The sequence below is a fragment of the Hirundo rustica genome, chromosome 7, assembly GCF_015227805.2.
Source record: "Hirundo rustica isolate bHirRus1 chromosome 7, bHirRus1.pri.v3, whole genome shotgun sequence".
Classification (NCBI taxonomy): domain Eukaryota; kingdom Metazoa; phylum Chordata; class Aves; order Passeriformes; family Hirundinidae; genus Hirundo; species Hirundo rustica.
The window spans coordinates 36,665,315-36,689,064 of NC_053456.1; the positions used below are offsets into that span (position 1 = coordinate 36,665,315).

General features: G+C 48.0%; 1 protein-coding gene across 1 annotated transcript; it reads left to right on the plus strand.

Moving 5' to 3' along the window:
- The first annotated feature begins 16,576 nt into the window (after positions 1–16,576).
- Positions 16,577–23,114, plus strand: COPS8 (COP9 signalosome subunit 8). Its single transcript, XM_040070222.2, has 8 exons — positions 16,577–16,734; positions 17,560–17,630; positions 18,334–18,382; positions 18,551–18,683; positions 19,512–19,619; positions 19,868–19,930; positions 21,065–21,106; positions 21,747–23,114. Exons 1-8 carry the CDS (start codon positions 16,657–16,659, stop codon positions 21,824–21,826), a joined length of 624 nt encoding a protein of 207 aa, XP_039926156.1. The 5' UTR covers positions 16,577–16,656; the 3' UTR covers positions 21,827–23,114.
- Positions 23,115–23,750: the final 636 nt, after the last annotated feature.

Below are 23,750 nucleotides of genomic sequence, written 5' to 3' on the forward strand. Positions count from 1 at the left end.
GATGTGCTACCCTTGTCTCCAATGAAGGAAATCCAAATTCAGCTGCCCAGGAGCTTCAAGATGCTCAGTGTGGGCTCACACGTTGAAATTTGGGAACATCTTCAGCCCTTTCTGTGGAAATGTTCTGCAATAAATCTGAGCTGAGTGCCAGGAAAGGAAAGCCAACACCTCATCACTCACCACTTTAAACAGCCAATTAGTAAAATGCTCACATTGGCACCCAGTCATTTTCCCACTTCCTGGATTCCAAGGCTGTTCCTGTGTAAATCCACGGAGCAAACATCTCCCATGGCCACCCATTTGCTCACTGCATGGTGTCCCTGCGCCTGGACATCCATCCAGGTGCCTCCATCTCCCTGTCAGGTCCAAAAATTTATGGCAGTTTCATCTCCTGGCTCTATTTAGTGTAGTCCAATGCTTCTCTTGGAAGAGGGAAGCACATCTGTGACACCTGCAGGCAGCACACACCAGTGGATTGAAGACATCAGTGACCGGTCAAGGGGAAACGGTTTCAAACTGCACCATGGAGTTTCAGCTTGGATATCAGGAAAAATTCCTTCACTGAAAGAGCGGCTGAGCATTGGAACTGCCCAGGGAAGTGGTGAAGTCACCATTCCTGGAAGTGTCCAAGGGACTGAGTAGACATGGCACTTAGTGGGATGGTCCAGTGGGAATGCTGGACTTGATATCTTGAAGGTCTTTTCCAACCCAGTGATTGACTGGGACGTTTTGTAGGTGGAAACCTCTGTCACAGGAGGGTTCCCACAGCTTCTTGGAGCTTGGTCACAGCCTTTGTCCCACATTAGAAGTTGGCCTGAGAGCCCCAGGATATCCAGGGAAATGCCTGGAGCCAAGGTGGGAGGACCTGGCATGTCCCAAGTTCTCATGTAAACTCCATCTCTCTTTTTGCAAGGTGTGGCATCCCCAAAATTGGAGCTGCCTGACCCCAGGGCTCAGGTGTCTGCCCTTTCTCGTGCTGCTGCTGAGACAGCCCCAACTAAAATCTCCCTGCTTAAACGCCTCAGGGCCTTTTAGTTTTTGACACTGCATGTGGAAGGCAGCTGTCAATTAGCAGCTGAAAAAGCAGCCTGCGGTGCTAATGAGAGTATGTCTTTTCCAAATCGTTTCCATCCATTTTTCAGGGCTTTTAATTGCTGTCATATTACGAGGAGGATGGCGGATGGAAAACACTGGGGGAAAAGCCCCATTCGGAGGTAGATTCCTCTCTGCCAGGGCTGACTCAGCGGCAGCCTTCTTCCCAGGATTTTATTTACCCCAGGATGAAGTCTCTCAAGTTGTTTCTGAAGTTACTGGCCCGGGCCAGTTCCTGTAACCACTCTTCCCCCAGGAGTGGCGTGTTCCGTCAGCTGCCACAGCTGGATCGCGGGCTGGGGGCAGATGTCGTCTCCCATCCATCCTCACTGCTGGATTCTGACATTTTCTTGATATAAAATATAATATAATCAACAATATACGAATATAGTAAAAAAAGAAATATTATGTGCTGAAACAATGGTGCTAAAATGCTTAATATTTCCTAATGCTTACCAAAGAAAAGGCTTCCTAATTACTGTGTTGGGACGGGCAGTGCAGGAGCCTCATCACATGAGGTAGCAGGAAGTGAGAGGAAAACAAGGGAATGAATGAACAGGTTGGATGGGGCTTGGAGCAACCTGAGGTAGTGGAAAGCGGTCCTGCTCGTGACTTTAAGGTCTTTTCAAATACCAACCATTCTGGGATTTTGCGAAGTACAACAAAATCTTGAAGCAAAAGGTAGATTTTGTGCGAGGGTTAAGGGTGAGCCAGCCCAGCATTCCCCGAAGCACATTACAAATGACCTGGAAGGGCTGGGATGGCAGCCCTGGCACCGGGAGCTTCCTGCTGCCTGCGGCTGATAAGGAAACCCCGAGCCAACCAATTGATGTCCTTGCCAGTGTCGGGAGTGCTCTCAGCCGCCCCAGGGTCATCCGTGAGCTCCGGGCGACGCTGTAGCCCCCCAAGGGCTGTCCCAGCGTGGGACGTGTTCTGCTCCCTGTGAATCACCCCCGGGGAAAGGACGGGATGCTGCTTCCCGATGCGCTGGGATCAAGCTACACGAATGAAATCCCGACGAGTGATTTTAATCCGCGGGCTGGTGCCAGGGGTTGAAATCCCGCCCGGGAGGCTGCTGCCCTTCCCAGGGAGCTGGGGTGAATCCATGGGCGGCTGTGTCAGGTGCTGGGATGGTGCTGGGATTGTGCTGGGATGCGAGTGATGAGTGTGGGTGATACAGCAGTCCCCGGGGCAATGTGGCAGCGCATCTTTTTCAGCATCAGTAACAACAACAACACCACCAAAAACCGAACAAAAACAAATTTTAAAAAAAGCATTTTCTCCTGGATTTGCTGGGATTCTCGGCCCACCCTGGGCTCCACCAGCACGGCTTAAAGAGGGGCTAAAGTACCAATTGTGCCTTCCTTAACCTTGGGACAGCTTAGCAAAGTAAATCTTCCCCAGCTGCACCGGTCTGGAAACAATCCTGCTCAGCTGCTTCCTGGGCCTGCCTCAGGAATCTGGGCCAGACTGGGACAAACTGGGGATGGCCCTGACCCAGGGAACATGCTGTTCCGGGAATGTCAGCTCCTGCCTCCCGGGGCCTGGGGGTGAGCCACAGGGAGAGCGCAGGGCAGTGGCTTTGTCCCTGCACACCTGCCCTGGAGCCAGCCCGGAGAGGGTCAGGCTGGGAAGCCCTGGACATCTGGCCTGAGGATGGATCTGTGCCTGGCTGCAGTGGGATTGCTACAGGAGAACAAGCACAACAATGAAGGGAGAATGGAAAAGAAAACCAGAGGAGTTCCCCATCCATGAGGCTGATGCCTTCTGGGACCACCACAACACCTTCACCTCCTCCACTGTTTCTGAAGACACTTCCAGTGCTTGGACACTGATGACTTTTGGTTTAGGTGCAAAACAACTTGCCTAAAGCTTTTGCTTTCACATAAAGCAGCAGCATGGTGGTGGCTGGATGCTTCGTCCGGTAACATGAAACACTTTTTCCCTTTCTGATCTGGATATTTCCACGTGCTCGACCACCACATGTGAGGCCTTTACTGCATCCATCCCTCCATCCCCCCCTCCATCCAGCCCTCCCTCCTGTTTTCCCCAGACCATGTTTACCCAGACATTCTGCGAGGTTGTGAACCACAAGCCCACGTGCTGGGGGGACGGTGGGGACAGAGTGGTCCGAGCTCGGAGCCAGCCATCTGTTCCATGGAGTGCCACGTGCGCTCTCTGTTTGGAAAAGGGAAGGAGGCAAAACAACCCCTTGTGAGGCAACGGCTTGCAAAGTCCTGTGGAGTCAGATTCTCCTCTTCTGCCCGTCTGGATGGGGCTGGAGGTCAGCACTGCATGGGAAAGAAGAGCTGGGCAGACAAGAAGGGGTTCTGTTTGCCTCTCCAGTACAGGATGAGAAGGGAAACAGCAGGAGAGAACTCCAGGCTTTATTTATGCTCATTAAGTGCTGAGGAGGAGCAGGGAAAAGAAACCCAGGGATGGGGTTGGTTCAGGTAGGCAGCGCTCAGGGACAAGGAGGAGAGGAACTTCAGGAGGCAGCTTGGAGTGGAGGAAGGGTTTTGGGTTTTATTTGCTTATAGTTATGGGGATTTTTTTTCCAACTGTTTCAGCCGTTTGCTTTGTGGTGTTTTTTACCTAAGCAGGGCCGGAGTTTAAGGTGGACTTGGGGTAACAATGAGGTAGAGAGGGGGGAGCATTGTCCCTTGGTGCCAGTATGGAGCAGGACAGATTTGGGGACAGCAGGACCACTCTCTGGTTCAAAGAGGATGCCGGGGACATGTCATCCCAAAGGGCATTCTTCACTGGGACTCAAGCACTCTGTGGGTACACCCCAATTTGGATGGAGATCCAAGACTATAGCAGGAGGATCTGGGTCTGTCCCTCCATCTTCCCCAGGAACCAGTGTGTCAGCCCTGTTAAGGACTCACCACTGAACTGTATTTCCTCCCTCTCCCCTGATGGAGAAAGTGTTGGATCTAGGGGTGAGGTGAGGGCTTCTCACTCCCCTGAACACTGAGCCTAAATCCCTGGATTTCTCAAATCCCTTGATTTCTCAAACGGAGATGGAACATTTTCTTCTGCCGAGCTCTTGGCAGCTTTCCCGGGGGCAGCTGGTCAGAGGCATCTGTGTCAGCCCTGCCTTTACACCAGGGACTGACATCAGGGTCAAAACATCCCGTGGTTGGTGCAATTCGGGACATTCCTGCAATGCTCAGAGTCTGACGCAGCCTGGAGGCAAGGGAGAGGCAGCACCATCGGGGATTTTTTCATTGATACTTAAACGAATCCCCATCTTCTCCCTTTCCCTCCTGGGGATGTCTAAATCAGTGTCTAAATCAGCCTTGGGCTTGGACCGAGCCTAACCCAAGCCTTGTTTGCAGGTTGAGCTCCTGAGGGCTTAATAAACCTGGATAACCTTTGGTGGTAAAGGCAGAGGAATGGGCAACTTTCTCCTGGAGGAGTCAACTGAGGCGGTGCTGGTCCCCCGCAAAATCAAGGATCTTTTTTCAGGCAGATGAGGTTTTGGAGTGTGAGGAGCCCCATCTGGGTGAGCTGTCCCTCAGATTTGTACCAGGGCCGCTGCTGGTCCCCCTGGAGCAGCCCCACTGTCATCACAGTCATTGCCTGAGTGTCCCTGCACATGGCAGGGGGTTGGAACTGGATGAGATTTTAGGTCCCTTCCAAACCAAGCTGTTCCAGGATTCCATGTTGTTTCAGTAGACATGTGGGACTGATCTCTCCTTTCCTGCTGGAAAGAAATGTAAAAGTTTGGAAATGTTAATTTTAAGCTCACTTTATTCCACCTCCTCATGTCCCCTTAAAGTTTTGTTTAAAGAATTTATCTGGAAATTATTTTCAAGGTCACAGTGCCTGTGAGTAATCCACCCTGGCTAGCTAGAAAACTTTGGGTGTCATTTATCATTTTATCTCCTTTTTTAAACTACAGATTAAAGAACAGATTATGGAAGCACATGCAGAGCTGAGGGCTACCTCAAAATCAATGAGTTTGTGCCAGTTTATACCCACAGAGGAGGTGAGGGAGATGATAATGATAATGATAAGGGAAAGTTTAAATTTAATACTGGGAAGAAATTCTTCCCTGTGAGAGCGGAGAGGCCCTGGCACAGGGTGCCCAGGGAAGCTGTGGCTGCCCCTGGATCCCTGGAAGTGTCCAAGGCCAGGCTGGACTGGGCTTGGAGCAACCTGGGATAGTGGAAGATGTCCCTGCCCATGGGCTTTACGGTCCCTCCAACCCAAAGCATCCCGGGATTCTGTGATCTCCCGTCACCTCAGAGACCTTCCTGTGCCTTTTAAGATTATTCTCTGAAGAGCTCTGCCCCATGTCAGCCTCAGGTAGTTTCAGAGGTGAGAGAGAAAATGGTAAAAAGACCTGCCCATGCCTTAAGCCCGTGGCTGAAATTATGATGTGCCGGAGAGACACCTGCACAGGGAGAAGGACTTGTTGGGAGATGGCTGTGCCGGAATCTCAGGCACACTCCATGCTCTCTCCGCCTGGGAATGGCACAAGGTGTCCATGCCCTGACCTGGCCTCCAGGCTGAAGCCTCTGCAGGTGTTAAAGACATCAACTGCCCACCCTCCTGCTGGTGTTTTTCCATCTGCCTGTGTTTAGCAGCTCGTATTTTTCGAGCTGCAGGATGGGTGTGAAGAGTAATGGGGCATTGCTGGGGCACCCAGGGACCTCAGTAACCCAGCACTGGGACGGAGCTGGCTCTGGGGCTGTGCAGAGTTGGAATCTTCCAAGGTATAGGCTTGGCAGTGACAACTCCAATGAAATACAGAGGGAAATACACAGCAAACCCTCCAGGCTTATGTCAGTGGAGCAGCAGGAGAAATACTGATTTCTTCCAAGAAAGCTTCAGTCCAAAATACTTTCTGTGCCTTTTTGCTCAAGTGCAGATTGGCATTCTCCAGGGAAAATGGTTTTCCTCCCAAAACCCACAGAGGTTTCACAGGGACGGGAGAGGGGTGGGTTACAGTCAGGTTTTGGGGATGTTTGTAAAGGGCTAAACACCCCGTTGTGCTCCATTAAGGGCTGGGCGTGTGCTTAAATCCAGGTGATTTCCATCTCCTGCTGTGCCCTTTCCCTGCAGATGAAGGCTCATTGTGCCAATGAATCCTTTGGAAAACCTGTTGCGTTTGTGTAATAGAATCCCAGAATGGTTTGGGTTGGAAGGGACCTCAAAGCTCATCTTGTTCCATGTGCAGAGACATTTTCTACTAGACCAGGTGGCTCCAAGCCCTGTCCAGCCTGGCCTGGAACACTTCTAGAGGTGGAGAAAAGAGCAGGATGCGATGTCAAAAATCAATATATATTCCCTGCAAGGGCTTCCAGAAGCCATCAGTGCACTCCAGCTTTCCAAGGGTGTTTCCCAGCCCTTTGGAGGGAAGCTGGAGCAGACACAAGGGCTGTGAAAACCCAGTTCTAGAAATGTGCTTCATCTGGACAAAGCAAAACTTAATTAGGGCCGGCTGGAAGAGCTTTTTTCTCTGCAAAAGCTCCTCTCGTGCAAAACAGATCTTTCATCAGAATGGGAAGATCATCAGGAATTTTAGAAATGAGGTGGATGCTGTCATCCAAAATGTGTTCTTCGAAAAAAAAAAATAAAAAATGCTCCTTTGGGGACTTTGAAGTGATGGAGTCATTTATTCTCTCGGATGCCAACGGAACACTTTTTTCCAGAGAACTCCTCTAGGAATGGAGCCTTTCCAGGCATGGTGGGGTGATGGATGGGTGTCTTGTATGAAAATCACTGTGAATTTGGAGATAAATTTAAATTGGAGACCTAAGTGCTGGCACAGCAGTTGATCAATTCACCCTTGTGCTTTCAACCCAACAACCTCCAGTAACCTAATCAAGATAATTTTTAAACATATATTGGATATATTTTAAATGCATATTGCTGGTTCTATGTAATTTAACAAATATATTCCTCCTGCTCCTTTGCCTTCCTTCCCACAGACGACATTCTAACAGCTTGAGTGATGTTGCTTTTATGATGCACAAGTCATTTTCCTAAACAGCAGGATAAAAGTTTGTTCAGGCAGGAATTTCATTAACTTTGGGGTCCTTGTTGCACTTAGCCGCATCGGGCTTGGCATATGGGAATAATGGGTTCCAGGGCCTGCAATTTCCATTATTTTCCATTCAGTTTATTTAAAAATCATTGGATGGATTATAAAAGGCTGCAAAACAATGAAAGTACTGTTGTTTCATATTGTTTGCTGTTGCATCCATATGTTTGGTGTTCCAGGGTTCCCTAGGAGACCTTTGGGGTGCCACAGAGGGAAATGCATCTCATAAAACAATTCCTAAATCTTGCTTTGTCCTCATAAAAGAAAATTACAAGTCTTTGTGGACGGGATGAAACAGTGGGAAGTTTCTGATGGAGCTGATGGTGTTGGTGAGGATTTTTGTCTGCAGAGCTCTGTGCAAACCAGGAACATTGGCAGAGGGGAAAACTGAGGCACAGCACACCTGGTGTCCTGCAGTGCCAAACCGACCCAAACATGGGATCAACCCTTTTTTTCCCAACCCCAAGCCAATGTTTTCCATGTGCCTTCACCCAGATCCCTCCTCAGGGATGCCCATTACTGAGAGATACCTGCAAATTTGCCCCCAGCTCTGCACACCCTATGGGAGGAAGGCAATGGGGAGCAGTGGTTGGCTCTGTGCCTCCCAGCTGGCTCCCACACATGGGATGTTCCTTAAAAAAAGACCCCCCCTAGATCAGGCTTGCTCCCAGCCCATGTTTATAGGGAGGGAGGCACAGGACCGTACAGAGGCTGCATTGCCAGAGCCCTCTTGCTGGCTCTGCTCTGCTTCCCAGCCTTTTTAGGGATCCCTCCTCCATGGTTAGTGTAAATTGGACCAGGCTCCAAAAGAAATAGCCTTGTCCCATGGTCTCCAGCATTCCTGAGGTGGGGAATGCCTCGTACTGTAAATAACTGGCTAATAAAAGCACAGTGTTCTTACAGAATAAACAGCTCTGCTGCTTACATTCAATAGGGATGTGAAATATGGAGGTGCTGGGTGCATCCCAAAATATCCCTCCACAGAAGAGCTCCCAGAGGGGACCATCTAAGCGGTGGGGCTGCTCTGTCCCCCTCCCACAGCCCTCTAGGAAGGATGGGGGTGCTTGCAAGGCAGTTTCAGCTCAGATTTTGACAAAAAAAATCCCTGTTCAGAGCATGAAAGAGCTGGGAACTGCAAAGGAAAGGGTGTGAAGAGGGAGGAGAGAGGGGTGGGGATTCATCTTTAAATGTGGACAGTTTGTACGAGCAATCCTAATTGCTTGGCAAGCTTTCACTCAGTGCTCCAGGGATTCTTTTCCAGCTGGCTCTGTCCAGTGTTATCCTTTCTGAGACACAGGCAGATGTGCAAGGTGAATTACTCACAGTGCCCCTTGCCCAGCTGTCTGCAAACAGGTCCTGAGAGGTGTCCTGCACCCACAGCAGGCTCACATTTGTCTAATGATGAGAAACACACCCTTGGACCTTTATTTAATCTCCTTCTAAATCCCTTTGGTCCTCATCCTCCTCTTAGTCCATCGATGCATCTAATGATGATCAGTCCATGTGTGAACTGTGCAGAATGGAGATTATTAAACTGCTTATGTATTGTTAAAATTGTGTCACATTCAATGCCACAAAATCCTGCAAAAAACTAAGATCTGCTGGAGAAAATGTCGGAAGGAGCTGGAGGGATAGCCGTGCAGTGTCGGCATCAAGGATGCTCCTGCATCAAGGGATGTTCCCTTGGAAGGGACAACTCCATAGAATCCCAGACTGGTTTAGATTGGAAGGGACCTTAATGATCACCCAGTGCCACCCCTGCCATGGGCAGGGACACTTTCCATTATCCCAGGCTGTTCCAAGCCCCAATGTCCAACCTGGCCCTGGACACTTTCAGGGATCCAGGAGCAGCCACAGCTTCCCTAGGCATTCCATTCCAGGGCCTCCAGACCCTCATAGGGAACAATTCCTTCCCAATATCCCATCTAACCCTGCTTTCAGGCAGTAGGAAGCCGTTCCCCCTTGCCCGAGCACTCCATGCTTGTAGAACCACATCCTGATTCTGCCAGAGGGTCTGCCCAGCTCATGGATTCTGTGTCTGTACCTTCTCCTTTTGCGCTCCTTCATCTTTTTTTTCCTGAGAAAACATAATTTTCCATAAAATCATGGTCTCACCCAGGGCCAACTGGCCATCCCATCCTTCACAGAAGAAACAATAAAGGAATGAAACCTGATTGTGCTGGAGATAAAGGTGCATCCAAAATATTTCTTGCTTTGAGAGGCAGATTTGCACTTGCCTGCGATATTGTAAAAGATATTGCAGAAAACAAGGAAAAATGCCCAGCTCAGCACAGAGAACACAGTCCTGAAGAGCTGAGCAGGTCAGAAGGATTTTCGTCTCACACCCCATCACTCTTAACAGGCAAAGATCTGCTGTGGTTGACAGAAAAGTTGCTTTTCAGCTAAACAAAACCTCTCCCAGAGTGAGTTTTCACTCCTTGAGATACAAAATACTTATAAAAATGTATGAAGCTTGTTATGAATTTGAAACTTCTCTAATGAAAACCTTTTGCTCTCCTCCCACAGCCAGCAAGGACCATCACCCCAGGCAAGGGAGAATGGTTGGGATGTGTCAGGAAGGGATCCCACCCTTCTGGACCCAGGAGGCCAGTGGATCCCACTGGATCATGGTGAAAAACTTAGTTTTTCCCATTAGTGGAAGGTGTCTTTGCCTTTCCTTCTGGGATTTCCTTTCTTCTGGGTTTTCCCATGGAGATAAGGGGACGGGGGGGAAGAGAATGGATTTGAGGGTTTTATCTGGGAAATGATGTCTGGAGCAAATTTTGGAGACCAAACTGAGCCATGACAGAGGGTGGAGGGGAGCTTCCAGATCCTGGTGGCCACAACGCTTCCCCTGCCACTTAATTTGATCGCTATCCTAACCTTCCCCGGGAGGTGACAGACCCCCACAAGCAAGGGAACAGAGTAGGACCCTCTCATGATCAGCAGGAAAAACAGGACCTCCTACCAAGGACAACCAGGCTGGAAGAAAAGATCCTGCAAAATTATGGTCCTCAAGGGGTGTGGGCACTTTGACATTGCCTTGGGGAGTGGGGCACTGCGAGCATCCTCTCCTCCCAACTTAGGAAGCCACCAAGCAATGGGAAGTGACCTCTCCATCCCAAGGGCTCGGATAGTCTGGGGTGTGCCTGCCTGTGCGATGAAATATTTATTCTGTGTGCCATTCTTGATTGCTTCTCGAACTTGGGGGTTTTTTTCCCCTCCCTTCTTGTTTTATATCCACCTCTCTTCCTTTTCAGACCCGCCTTATTCTGGGAATTATGGGAAAAGTGTGGCAAAAATCCGGAAGGGGTTTTTAGCTTTAAGTACTTCCTCCCTTGCCATCCTTCTGACAAAGACCCTTTTAGGATTCTGTGATTCTGTGAAAATTTACAGCGAACTGTGGGGTGCAGCATTGCACTGACTCCTTCCAAATTCAGAGAGATCCAGGGTCTGGTCTAACAATTCCTACAGCCCCTGTGAGTTATTCTGGAATTTTCTGGCTTACACCATGCAGATTTGAGCCTTGGAAATTAAAGGGCAAACAAGCAACACATTTCCTCTCCTAGTCTCAAAGTATCTCCTCAGAAGGAGGAGAAAAGGCTGGAAAAGTCCAACCTGTGACCAATCCCCACCTTGTCACCCAGCCCAGGGCACTGAGTGCCTTCCTTGGACACTTCCAGGGATGGGCATTCCAACACCTCCCTGCGCAGTCCCTTCCAATGCCTGACCACCCTTTCCATGAAGATATTCCTCCTGATGTCCAATCTGAACCTCCTCTGGAATAGCTTGAGGCCATTTCCTGTTGTCACTGGTTACCTGGAGAATAGGCCAGCCCCAACTGGCTATGCTCCTCAGCCTCTTCTGAGCCAGGATCGTTGTGTGGGATGCAGAGAGGATGGCACAGGGATTCCTCACCTCACGCAGGACTCGAAATGTCCCCTCATTGGAGTGTCCAGGGCCGCGCACAGGGGGTACTGTGCTGCATCCCGGCACAGCTGGATGGAGAGCCCAGCTGTTGGCAGGCAGGGCTGTCAGAACAAAGAGGCCATTGCGACGGGCACTTTGAGTGATGGAGAGCGAAGCGTCGGGGCCGTGAAATCCGATTCGTGCCCCTCGGCGGCAGCGCTGGGGAAGGGACCGGGAAGGGACCCCGGTGGCAGGGAAGGGAGCGCGCTGGGGCTGCGAGGAGGGACAGGTGGCCGCGGGCTGGGAAGAAGGACCGTAACGAGGCGCCGCGGACACAAGATCCTCTTTGTTCGGATGTTACTGAAGTACAAGAGTGGCTGCCGGAGAGGTCTCGGCACAGCTGCCTGAACTCCTTCCCTCCCGGAGATCAAAGCCCGCCTTTCTAATTGCGGCTTTTATTGCACTCGCCCGAAACACTCGCCCGCTGTCCCGGTGGCTTTGGCGGGGACAGGTGTTTTTTAACACGCGTGCCATCACGGGAGATTAGCGGATTTAAAAGCGTGTCCCGGGAGACACGGCGATGCATCGCGCTCCTGTTAGAAGGAGGGATGCTGAGCCGCACAGGGAGGTTTCTGCAGGAGCGTCTGCCTCCCTGGCACAGGAAAGGCGTTCCCCCCACCAGCCCCAGGACAAACTGGGAGGCCAAAGGAGGAAGCTCTGGGTTCAAAATGCAAGCCCTGTGTATCCGATCCTGCTGAAAAGGGCATTGGCTGGAGACGGGCCCCTGCACAGGGATGCAAGTGTCCCAGCTGGACCAGGGATCCCTCACTCCATCCCGCAAATGTTCCCCACCGTCCTAGGGTCCCTCCCAATTCCCACTCTCCAACATCCCCGTTGGACCAGGGACCCACCTGCTCCATTCCTCAAATGCCTCAGCTGGAGCAGGGACCCTCCATCCCCCAATCACCCCGTGCTTGACCCGAGATTGTCCCACTTCATATCCGAAAATATCCCATCCTGGATGCTTGATCCCCCCTAAACACCCTACAATGGACCAGGAATCCCCACAGTCTCTTTAGTCCCTGGAATTTGGGGGCTTTCAGAGATTTCCAAGAGAGGGAACAGCGTGGTGGGAGAACAGTCAAGAGAAAAGCTGTTACATTGCTCAAAGGTACCAAGGCTCTTTGCCATAGAGGATTAAAATATGTGGAGAGCAAGAACTGCTGACCCAGGAGCCAGGGAGGGGACAGAAACTTGGCTGAGGATCCCGGAGAACAAAGCAGAAACAGGAAAATGCACAGACAAGCCTGGAAAGTCATAAAAACAAAGTTTAGGTTAAATACACAGAGGGTCTCTTATCCCCTTTGCAGGTTAAGAAAGGGCAACCTTTGCCTTCAGAGCCTTTGGCAGAAGCCATCGCTCCTGGTTATTCACAAGGAAGACAAGAGGAGGGGGATGGAAGTGTCCAGGGTGGACAAAAAGGAGCTCAGCCACCTCCAAATCTCAGCTCTGGGGAAGATTTGCTCCAGAGCAGCAGCAGGACACGAAGCCCCATGGATGGACAACCCCCAGCACTTCCTGCTGTCCTGGTCACTTTGTGGTCTCCTACACATCCTCAGCCTCTGGTTAAGGATTTTTTTTTTTACCTTTATTTCACAGAATCAGAGAATTATAGGATGGTTTGAGGGGGACCTTAAAGCCCATCCAGTTCCACCCCCTGCCACAGGCAGGGACACCTTCCATTACCCCAGGTTGCTCCAAGCCACATCCAAATCTGACCTTGAACAACTCCAGGAATGGGGCAGCCACAGCTTCTCTGGACACCCTGTGCCAGATATTTACACCACCGTGCTGGAGTATAAACCTGTAAAAATGAGACGTCAGGTTTGAGCTGAAAAAATCAAGGATGAGATCAAGGAAAAAGAAAATTAAAAAAAAATAAAAGGAAAACATAATATCCTAAATATCTCAGATAGCTTCTTGTTTATTGGAGTTTAAGCCAAAGCCTCTACAGAAATGCAATAGATTAAAAACCTGTTTGGGGAAAAAGCAGCAATAATTTCCCATCGGCCTCTTGCAGTTTCCTTTCATGGGTGCAGCTCCTAAAAATGAGGCGCTATTCCCTTTCATGTCATGGAAGGAAATAACGTGTTTGGATCCAGCTTTTTCCTCAGATCAGCCCAGCTAGTGCCAATCAGGCTGTGGAGGGAATGGGAAGGGTGTGGAGAGGTTCAGCTTGACCCTTTAGCACCATTTTCTCTAGCTTTCACATTAAATTACTGTCCTATTGTTCCATATCGCCCCGTTGCATCTTAATTTCCCCATCATGAGTCTTTTGTTCCCCTACAAAGCTTTGGAAGCAGATGAGAAAGGGAAACTACTTGCAATCATCATTCCAGAGGGTACCTCCAGATCACAGGCAGCAGCACATGGAAACGGCTGGGATAATGAAGGCCTGTCACGAAATCTCTGCTAATTTTTCTTGGAAATGCCTTGGTATTGCTTTGAAAGCTACTTGGGACTGTCCAGGATGGCAGAACTGGGATCCATTTCCTTCCCTGCTTTAAAATTCATGCAAGGCACAAAGGAGTTGCTGAGATTTTCCTGCCATCATCACCAGGAGCTGAATAAAAATCACATTAAATTTACTTTACACTTCTGCAGCAGCTGGCGGCCACGTCTTTAAGTGCTTTTTGAGCCTGTGGGCCAAAGAAAAATCAGGATGCTGTCAAGTCAAGGAGCCTTCCCGTTAATTTAACGTGGTTAGGTTTGCCAGTGGGATAGATTTTCCAACGTGCTCAGCTATTTTATGAGTCTGGCCTCTTCTTTTGGTGTCTGAATTGAGGAGAAGCTCCTGAGTGAAATAAATGACCCTGTGGTTTTCTGGGATGCTGGCTCAGGCGGTCTCTGTCAATGTCCAGAGGTCCTGGATGACGCCACCATACTGAGGCCAAGCTCCAAACAACCCCAGGAACATCTTCCAAACCTCCCCGGTTTGTAATAACCCTGCAAATATGACAAATTTGCTGTATTTTATCTTGGTGACTCAAAAAACCCTGTATTCCCTTCTGGCATGTTTCCTCCCTGAAAATGTTACCACAGCCTTAAACAGCTTTGGAAAAGGTGGGAAAGAGAGAGGAGAGGATCCAACACAGGCTCACCAAAGGGTAGGTTCTGGCTGATTCCCTGCCAAGGAATTGCATCCAGAGAGAGGCTATTGGATTTGGAGGCCCGGCTCAGCACAGTCCAGAGAGAGGCTATTGGATTTGGAGGCCCGGCTCAGCACAGTGGGAAGCAGCACTTCCTCTGTTGTTGCAAAAGAAAAAATAAAAGCAAAATGAAATATTTAAAAAAAACCCCAAAACACGAATTTCCCCCAAATAGAAAGATTCTCTCTGGTGGAAATGACAGTGGGATGTTTGGGTGTCCAGTTCCTTGGATTTTTAGGCAGTTTCTCTTGCAGTTAGTGCCCTCTTGAGGAAATCTCTCCTCTATTCCATTTTTACAGGGTTTTCCCCCCCAGCCCCAAAATGAAATGATCTCCCGGCAGGGAGCAAGAGCATAGTCAGGGGCTGCAATTTTGCCCAGGCCCAACACAGCCAGCGGTGCCGGGGACCGGCTCCTGCCTTCCCACCTGAACCCACCAGGAAGGAGGAAGGCATCGGGATGTGGGATTGCAGCGCCTGACATCCCCCCAGGAGACGAATCCTTCCCAAATCAACGTGTTCCCGGCGGCAATCCGGGACGCTCTGACCCCAGCCCTGAGGGAAGGTCCCCCACCGGCATCATCACAAGCTGCCGCCCGCTTTGCTCCCCTCCTCGCTTCCCGAAAACACGAGATAATTGGGAATGGGAGCAAAAGGTGAGGACAGTGCTCCTCTCAGATGTCCGAATGTCAAAGCGACGCTGGCACAGAGCTGGCGGCAACAAAGGGCCGCCGGGATCGATGCGGCTGGCAGGGACGGGAGCGGGATGAGAGGCTGTTTCCCGGAAAAAGCGATGCCTGGGCCAGTGGAGCAGCAGTGCCATCGCCTGGAGCCCTCCTCCAAGATGCTGTACTTCGGGCGAATCCAAAAACGAACACAAACGCACGTTAGTTAGTTTTGTTTTCCCACAGCCAAAACCTCTCCCGGAGCACCGGGACTCCATGGCAAAGGGATCAGGATTTACGCCGCTCTTCCTTTTTTTCACCCCAAAAAGTGTGGAGAACACAGGAGTTTTGCACCAAGGTGGTGCAGCTCTTGAGCATGGCTTGGGAAAACTCCCTGTATGAAGAATAAATGGTTTGGGGAATGATTTTTAGGGCAGTGCTGGGGATGGAAGACAGTGGGAAGTGCTGGGATCAGGCTTTGTTCAATGAATATGGGGCAGAGGATGATGGTGGAAAGCAAATCCACTGTATCAGAAAGCAAAGTTTTGCAGAAAATGAGCCCCTCAGGTTGATTTTACCCTAAAAATAAGAATTTACATTTGTGGCCCCAGTAATCACACAGATTTGGAAACAATCTTGCCATTTCCCATCACTTCCTATGCCTCAGACTGGGTTGCAAACACATCCAACGCCACTCCAAGCCATAAATAGGGCTCCTGAGCCTAATTCTGGGGAAAGGTGAGCAGGGCTGGGGTCCTGGTGCTGGATGGGACCAGGGAATGGGATGGGACCATTACTGAGGATGGGGAGCCATGGAAAACCCACGGCCGAGGGGTGGTTCCGCCTCTAAAATAGCACCTGTGCTGTTAAATGCCATTTTAGCGCATTGTGGGCTCTTTTCTAGGATAGAACCACTGACAAAGATGCTTCCTTGTATATATATTGGATATTTATTTGGTTTATATTTGAGCTGCGTCAGGGGAGGTTTAGGCTGGATGTTGGGAAAAGGGTGAGCCCTGAACAGGCTCCCTGGGGAATGGTCACATTCCCGAGGCTGCCAGAGCTCAGGGATCGCATGGACAACGCTCGAAGGCACAGGGTGGGACTGTTGGGGTTAGGGTTAGGGTTGGGTTGCCTGTGCAGGTCCAGGGGTTGAACTTGATGATCCTTGTGGGTCAGCTCAGGAAATTCCATGATCCTATAACCTATCTCCAGCAGTGCTGTTTTCTCTGCAAGCAGGGGATTTCCTCGGGAACGAAGATAGACATCCAGCTAAACCGGGTAAAACTACTTTTAAAACTACCAGAAACAGGCACGGAGCTGGAAAAGTACTTCCTATGCCTCGAGACTATCGCCTATGCACATGTAACGTGCAATAACGGGTGGAAAGCGCCCGTCTCACGCATCGCATAATATGCGATAAATGCGGTGAGAAAACAGAACGAGGATCTCCGTGCTGCACGCCAGGTACACTCAGTTCTTTTCATGACGTGGAAACTTTGCTTATTACACAGAAAAGAAAGCGATTTAAAAGGGCTTTAATCATCGCCGCCCTCAAAAACCGCGCGCCGCCCTCAGCCCCTCACGGGCCTTGGCCACGCCCCCGGCCTTGGCCACGCCCCCGGTCCGCCAGGATCACCGAGAGGCGGGCGGAAGGCGCTGCTCTTGCGGCGGAAGTGACGTCAGAGCGAGGGCGCCTGATGCGGGCGGGCGGCGCCGTGAGGGGAAGATGCCGGTGGCGGTGATGGCCGAGAGCTCCGTGAGCTTCAGGCGGCTCCTGGAGCAGTGCGAGACGCAGGAGCTGGAGGTGCCGCGGGGCATGGGGGGGTCTGCGTGTGCGCCTGTGAGGTGGCGCGGGTGCGTGGGCGTGTGTCTGAGCGGGGGATGGTTCAGTGTTTGAACTTGCCCCTTGGGCTCGCCAGAAACTCGCAGCCTGCAGATAAATGGGTATTTCCGTATAAGTATGCGCGTCGTCTCAGAGGGTGTTAGTTTGTGTGTTTCCGTCCTTCTCGTGGCTGAGAAAAGGAAAATATTGGTCAGGGAAGTGGAGCCCTGAGCCAGGCTTGGGGAATTACCCTTAGATCGGGTTTTATTGTGGCAGCTTTCACTGGAAGCTCCCTCCATGCTGTTTTACGTTCTGTGGTCCCTTGATAAAAGGTTCGAAGCCTTATTGGGAATCTTTTCAGCTTTCAGGTAATTGCAGGCTTTCAAAATTTTACAGCTTTTTATTTTATTTTTTTTTCACTTGTTTGTTTCCTCTTTGAGAGATTTATGAGCTCTGCTGAAATGTGGCAGGGGCCGAGGCTTAGCATGGGGTTTTTGGGAGGGGCAGAGAAGCTTTGATGTGGTGGAGTGGCCTGAGCTGAAGTTCAGCTGAAGGTTAATGAAGTCGGGGTGATTTAATTTCACTTTCAACAGCTGCTACTCTCATGAGCATAGGAAAAGAGTAATGGAAGATGTAGCCCTCCTTTATTCCCCCCAAAAAAATTGCACAGGCCTGTTATGTGGAAAAAAAAAAAGATAAAAATCAATCATTTTGGAGTGTTCAGTTTATGCAAAACTTTGCTTCCTGCTGTGTTCTGTATCACACCCCTCTTTAAAATCCGTCACTCAAGGATCTGTCTGTTTTCAGGCCCCTGGAGGAATTGCAACCCCCCTGGTTTATGGCCAGCTGCTGGCTCTGTACCTGCTGCACAATGACATGTAAGTGGCTTGTGGCACTGGGTTTGTCACCAGCATGTTGGGAATGGGCCGTGTGATTAATAAAAATGCTGTGCTTACATAATAATAATATTCCTGGGAGTAAGTCTCTTTCACCCCTCGGTCTGACAGGAAAGCTATTCTCCTTTCCTTGCTCTTCCCCACCCTTTTGAACTGTGGGGAAATTTGGGAATAAAGTTCCTTAAGTGGTGAAAGTGGCTCCTCTGGGAGGTGTTAAACATTTCAATGTTTTGTTTTGTGGCTGTTCAGGGCTGCAGTTGTTTTGGGCTGGATTCGAGGCTGCTCCTTGTGTTTAAATTCCAGCAGGATAACTCTGGACCATCCATGTTAAAAGTGAGGCATACTGTTGGCTTGAAGGAGCTAAATCCGCAGGAAGCAGAGATCCTGGGAATTTGGTCTGGAGGGTGATTCAATGTCCCTGTGTGTACTTGATGCACTAAACTTGGGGGTTTTTAAGGAGAAATTGCTTTCCCAGACTGGTGCTAAATGAGGCAATTAATGAACTGCTTGTTGTGTTACGACAGTGTTGTCTGCTGGAGAGCAGCTCTGTTTTCCGACTTCAGTGTCCAATATTCCTTCCTGGGAAGAGTATTTTAAAGCACTGAGAGTATTCAGTACAGCACCTGGGCGAACCTGGTGGTGTCTCATTTGGTGTCTGAAAAGTGTTTTTATCTTTCGCTTTTAGGAATAACGCACGTTATCTCTGGAAAAGAATCCCTCCTGCTATCAAATCTGTAAGTACTGGGCCAAATCTAACTCAGAAATCTGCTTTTTCTTTTGTTGCACAGCAATGTTCTCTGCGAATCTGGGGATGGAAATGGGTTTATACCTATGGTCAGTGTAGAGGATTTTCTTCTGGATTAACACTGGGGTTTGTTTTGGGGTTTTTTTGGTAACAACAGGCAAATGCTGAACTTGGTGCAGTTTGGTCAGTGGGACAAAGAATCTGGCAGAGGGACTTCCCGGGAATCTACACAGCAATCAGTGCGCATCAGTGGTCTGAGACTATCCAGCCAATCATGGAAGCACTCAGAGGTACAAGTTGAGCTTGTGTGGGGAGCAGGGAATTGCCTGGAATTGTTTATGTCTGCTCCAACACAAACAGACAAACTGCTCATTGTGAAAAATCAGAAGTGGTCAGGAGAACGGTTGCCAAGTTTTTGTAGGTTTTACCACAAGGTTTTTAGGTGTCAGGTGTAAATAAAAAGCTCATTACAAAACCTTGTAGAAACAAATGAATTGGTTTTAGTAGGATTTTGTTTCTTTATATTCTTTGACGCTGGAATTTCATAATCCACGTGGTTTGTTCTGCGAGAGCAAAACAGACCATTAATTACCCAGTTTTATCAGACCTCTAACCAGTGATTCAGGGAACTTGGCTTGGCACTTCAAGATTTACAAGAAGGTTCTTCTGTGAAATGCTTTTTATCCTGTGTAATGGTAACATGCAAATTCTTGCTCCTAGAGGGCAGTGCAGACTGCTCAAACGAGGTGCTGTGCAGTAACCAATTCTCTGTAGCTTGAGGAACAGCTGCTTTTTAGGTGCCATTAATTATTAACTAATTGCTGGCATATTGCAGAGAATGCCTTCATATGCAGAGTTCTCTGAAGCGTGCTGGTGGTAGAGCCCAGTCTGCTGCAGGCTGCATTTGGAGGTTCCGTGTGGGCTCTGAGGGGGTTTGTCCTGGCAGACAATAGCTTCTTGTCTCTTGCTGCTGACTGTGAACTGTGGGAAGGGAGGGAGCTCCTGAAGTGCTCACTTGAAGGCTGGCAGTGATTTTTCCAAGGGTGATAGACTTAAGGAAATGTTCTCAGATTTCCCAGTTCTGGAGATGAGTCTCTTGCATGTTCCTCTCTCCCTAGATGCTACCAGGAGACGAGCCTTTGGATTGGTTTCCCAGGCTTACACATCAATAGTTGCAGATGATTTTGCAGCCTTTGTTGGCCTTCCTGTGGAAGAAGCTGTGAAAGGTACTTGGCATTATTCCTTGAGTAATTTTTATACTAATGCTGAGGTCAGAGAGCTTTAAGTGATAAGTAATAAAAATGTACCCGCAAATTCTGAGGCTGTTAAGTGATTGGGCGGTAATTAGAGGAAAAAAGAATCTTGATTCTGGATAATGGTTTAATTTTTTTTTTTTTTTTTTAATTATTTGCCGTTAATTATCATTGTTTATTCTCCCCTTCTGTATCTTACAAATGCCCAAATGCCTTTCCAGGTGTGCTAGAACAGGGCTGGCAAGCAGACTTTGCAACTCGCATGGTGATGCCTAAAAAACCAGGTAGGTGGAGCTGTTACTTCAAGAAACATTCAGCACTTTCTAGGAATTTGGTGCTTTTAGTTACAGCTTTGCACAGGATTCTGTTAGACACTTTTTGGACACTGGTGCTGCTTATAAACACAGGGCGTGTATAAAATGTGAGGAAGTACAAAGTGGTGGGTTTGGTTTGGATTAAGCTCCATCCTCACGTGAACTTGTTTAAAGAAAAGCAGACAGGATGTGCTGTGATTGCTCCCTCTCCTCTGCTGCTGGCTCTGTGAAACATAAACTGGATAACCTCAAATCACGTGTCTTAACCTAATAAAGATTAGTGAAAAACAGACCATCTTGAACCTGAGATTTTATTTTCTTTTTTCCTTCAGGAGAATTAGAACTTCTTTAGGCAGGGACTTAGCAAATCTCTGTGTTCTGAGGAGGTCCAGTTGTTGCTATAGTTTCCTTTACTTTTAAAATTTAAATCTTCTCCTCTTTTCTTCACTTTTATGGTGTAGATAACATGTCTGTTCCTGCAAAGCTTGATCTGCAGAAATACTTGTCTCTCTCTATTTTTTTTTTTTTTTTTTTTTTTTTTTCTCCTAAAGCTGTATCTGTGGCTGGCTGAGGCAAAAATAAATATTAAGCTATAAAAGCAGGGTTAAAAAACTGCTCTTGAACTGCTCTGTGCACCTCTGGCAGAAGGGGCCAAATTACAGCATATCCAGAAGGGCAAGATCTGTTTTACTAAGAAATGACACTGTTTGTATGGGCAGAGTTTTTAGGTGTTGAGAGCCCATGATAAACAGGTGCTGGGTGTTGAAATTTACCCCTGAGGGGCACAAAGCCAACCAGAGCCCTGAGATTTTACATATGATCAGGTGGGGGTTTTATGAACCGGTTGCAAAATATGCAGAGCTTAAAAAACCTGGGAATTACTTACGTGTGGGTTTTTTCCAAAAGTGAGTGCAAGATCTACTTTTCAGGCAGAAGAAAGAGGCTCTTTTGAAGCAGTTAAGCCTTGGCTGTTCTGCTTTGTAGTTATGAAGTCAAGTGTGATGAATAAACAGGTTTAATTTTAATTAGCTTTTGATCCATGTTTTGTTGCGTAGAACTGTTTAAACTGTTCCATGGGGCTAATTTCATTTGTTTATTCTCCAGGTGTGTTGGAAGCTTCCTTTAACAGATTCATTCCTTCATCAGGTATTTTTGTTTATATATAATGGATTTAGTTCAACTTGCATAAACCGTGTCACCAGCACCACTGAGTGGGAATTGCATCCTAGAGAAGTAAATGTTCTCACTGGCCCCTCCAAAATAAAAAAACAACAGCCCACCCCAATCAGGTGCTATGTAAATGTGCTTCTCCTTCATGTTTTAAGCAGTGCCTGAGATTCCTGAGGCTCCCACTTCCATAGCAGAGAGCTCCTGTGTGTTCTGTTGGTCTGATCACCCACTAGATCTGTTTGTTTGGAGTCTTCAGAATGGCAGCTTGCAAGGAAAGGAGCAACCAGAGAGCTCCAGGAGCTTTTTTCTCAGAATACTGTCAGCCCTTATTACTCAGACTCCAGTGTGTGCAAAGAAATTCTGGAGGCTGCTGACAAGTGGAACTTGTTGCAGCAGTTTTTGTGGTTAGTAACTCTTGGACAACGGAATGGTGCAGATAACAAGAATTATGTCAGCTGGAGCTGTGTAGGGAGGAGGTACAGTTAAGATCTGCCCCCAGAAGGCTGTTGAAAGTCAGATGCTTTTTTTTCTTTCCCCTTACTGTTATGATGGATGGTACTGCTGATGGATTTGCTTTCTAAATTTCACTAATGTTCCATTTGTTTTATCTTTATAGAACCAGCTCCGGTCCCACCAATTCCCAATGAACAGCAGTTGGCCAGATTGACTGACTATGTGGCTTTTCTGGAAAACTAATCACCCTGCTCCTGTGCTCAGAACAACTTTGGAATCCTGTGTACTGACAGTTTTAGATCTAAGATTTGTTTTATTCTGTATCTGTTAAATGTTGCAGCGTCCCCCACTCAAAAGTGTGAAGTATGCAGTGTATGTCAGTCCCACTCCTGTTTTGCCAAAGCCCAGCTAGCAGTGAAACAATCCTTTTAACTCCTGCAATATTTATTCAGTAGGTACACAGCACACACGGCAGTATTACATAGTACATTTTTTTTAAATTGACTCAAAGCAGAACCTTTATCAGGTGCGTTAGAAATGGAGAAGGAACAGTTCTCTGGTGAGTATTGCAGTGCTTATGACAGATCTATTGCACGTTGAACTAGAGGACAGAGAGTGGAAGACTGCCCAGCCTGTATGTACAAAGAGAAAATACTTTGATGAAAGTGAAAGAAAACAATTTTGCATTAACTCTCTTGCAAATATTTTTGTGGCATATTTATAATTGTTTTTTCTTTCTTGTTCTTTCTGGATTGATAAATCTCATTCTGATATGAAAAAATTCACATCAGGCATATTTTTACAGCAGAATAATTTTTAACAAAGACAAGTCTATGCTTTGAGGAAGTATTTTGACTTTTGGAAGGTTTTATTTGAGTGACACATAGGATACCAGATGTTTTCCTGGGTAACCTACATCTTGAGACCTGTCATGTCTTGCTTCATTTCAGTACACTGCGCCAGGGTCTGCAAGAAATAACAGTTCTTACCTGTCTTTAAGGTTTCTGGCTTACTTCTGCAGTGATGGGAGAGGAATTTCAAGGTGAGAGTAGGAGCAGAGCCCAGCTGGGAGGGGGGTGATGCATTGTGCTGCTGTGTCAGTTTGAAGAATAATTCTGGCAGAGCAGTGCTCTGTTGATCGTTGAGCTGAGAGTGGATTTTGGAAGCAAACATGAATTCTCTTTGCCATTTGTGTCATGTTGGTGAAAAGGCTGTGGAGAAAGAGTGGTGCGTTAAAGGGCAGTGCATATCTCCATTTACTTCTCCCCCCTTTCTAAAATCCTCCCCAGAGGTTCCATGGAAGCTGGCGAATGTGCCCTTGTGTTGTGATTGTTTTTCCAGTGTGCACTGCCTACTGTACATTCTCTTGGTGAGGGGGTGTTAGCAGGGAGGCATTACAAACTGCACTCTGCTGCCTTGAGAGCTCTTTATATGTAAACACTTTCTCAAAATGATTATTTATTTGAAACCCACCTAAGACTTGGACTGCTAAATTTATCTTCAGTGATATTAAAGAACATGTTTACACTGACCTTGTGCACTTGTCTTTTTAAATTTTTTGCAGAACAGAGGCCTAGTATGGTGAGGGTTATTTTTATGAATTCTTACTGACCTAATTTGGATAGGGCTGGTTAAGGATTACTGCAGTATTTTAGGCCTCAACAGCTTCGTGTGCAGCAGTTGTATGGTATTGTATTAAAAAAAATCACTGGTACCTCAGATGTCTTAAAATATTCTTGGCGTAAAGTTTTTGAACAGCTGAGTGTAATATTTCCCTTCTGTGTTTTTATAATGCCTGTCTGCACTTGTAGGTAACCCAAACCCCTGCTTAGAGAAATGAAACTTAGACATAATTAAAGGATTTTTATGTACTCAACGAATGGTAATAGGAGAGGAGCAATGTGGACATTGGCAGTCTGTGTCTGTATCAAACCTATGTCAAATACAGTAAGTGTGACCTTGTCCTGTTCTAACAAGTTGATAATTCTGATTTCTGGTCTGCTGTAAAATTTAATCTGTCTTTTAGCTTTGGGTGAGGCATTAACTCATAACTTGTCTCCAGTACTGTATTCCCAGCTACTTTTTGCCTTATGCTACTGTAGTGGTTTCACATTCACTAAATTTTGGTCTTGGTACTTACTCTTTCTGTGGGAGAGAGACTAGGAGA

Excerpts from the sequence above, each read along its gene's own strand:
- COPS8 (XM_040070222.2), top strand. The coding sequence starts at position 16,657 with ATGCCGGTGGCGGTGATGGCCGAGAGCTCCGTGAGCTTCAGGCGGCTC. Across the intron at positions 17,631-18,333 it reads TACCTGCTGCACAATGACAT|GAATAACGCACGTTATCTCT; the intron begins GTAAGTGGCTTG and ends TTTCGCTTTTAG. Across the intron at positions 18,684-19,511 it reads AATCATGGAAGCACTCAGAG|ATGCTACCAGGAGACGAGCC; the intron begins GTACAAGTTGAG and ends CTCTCTCCCTAG.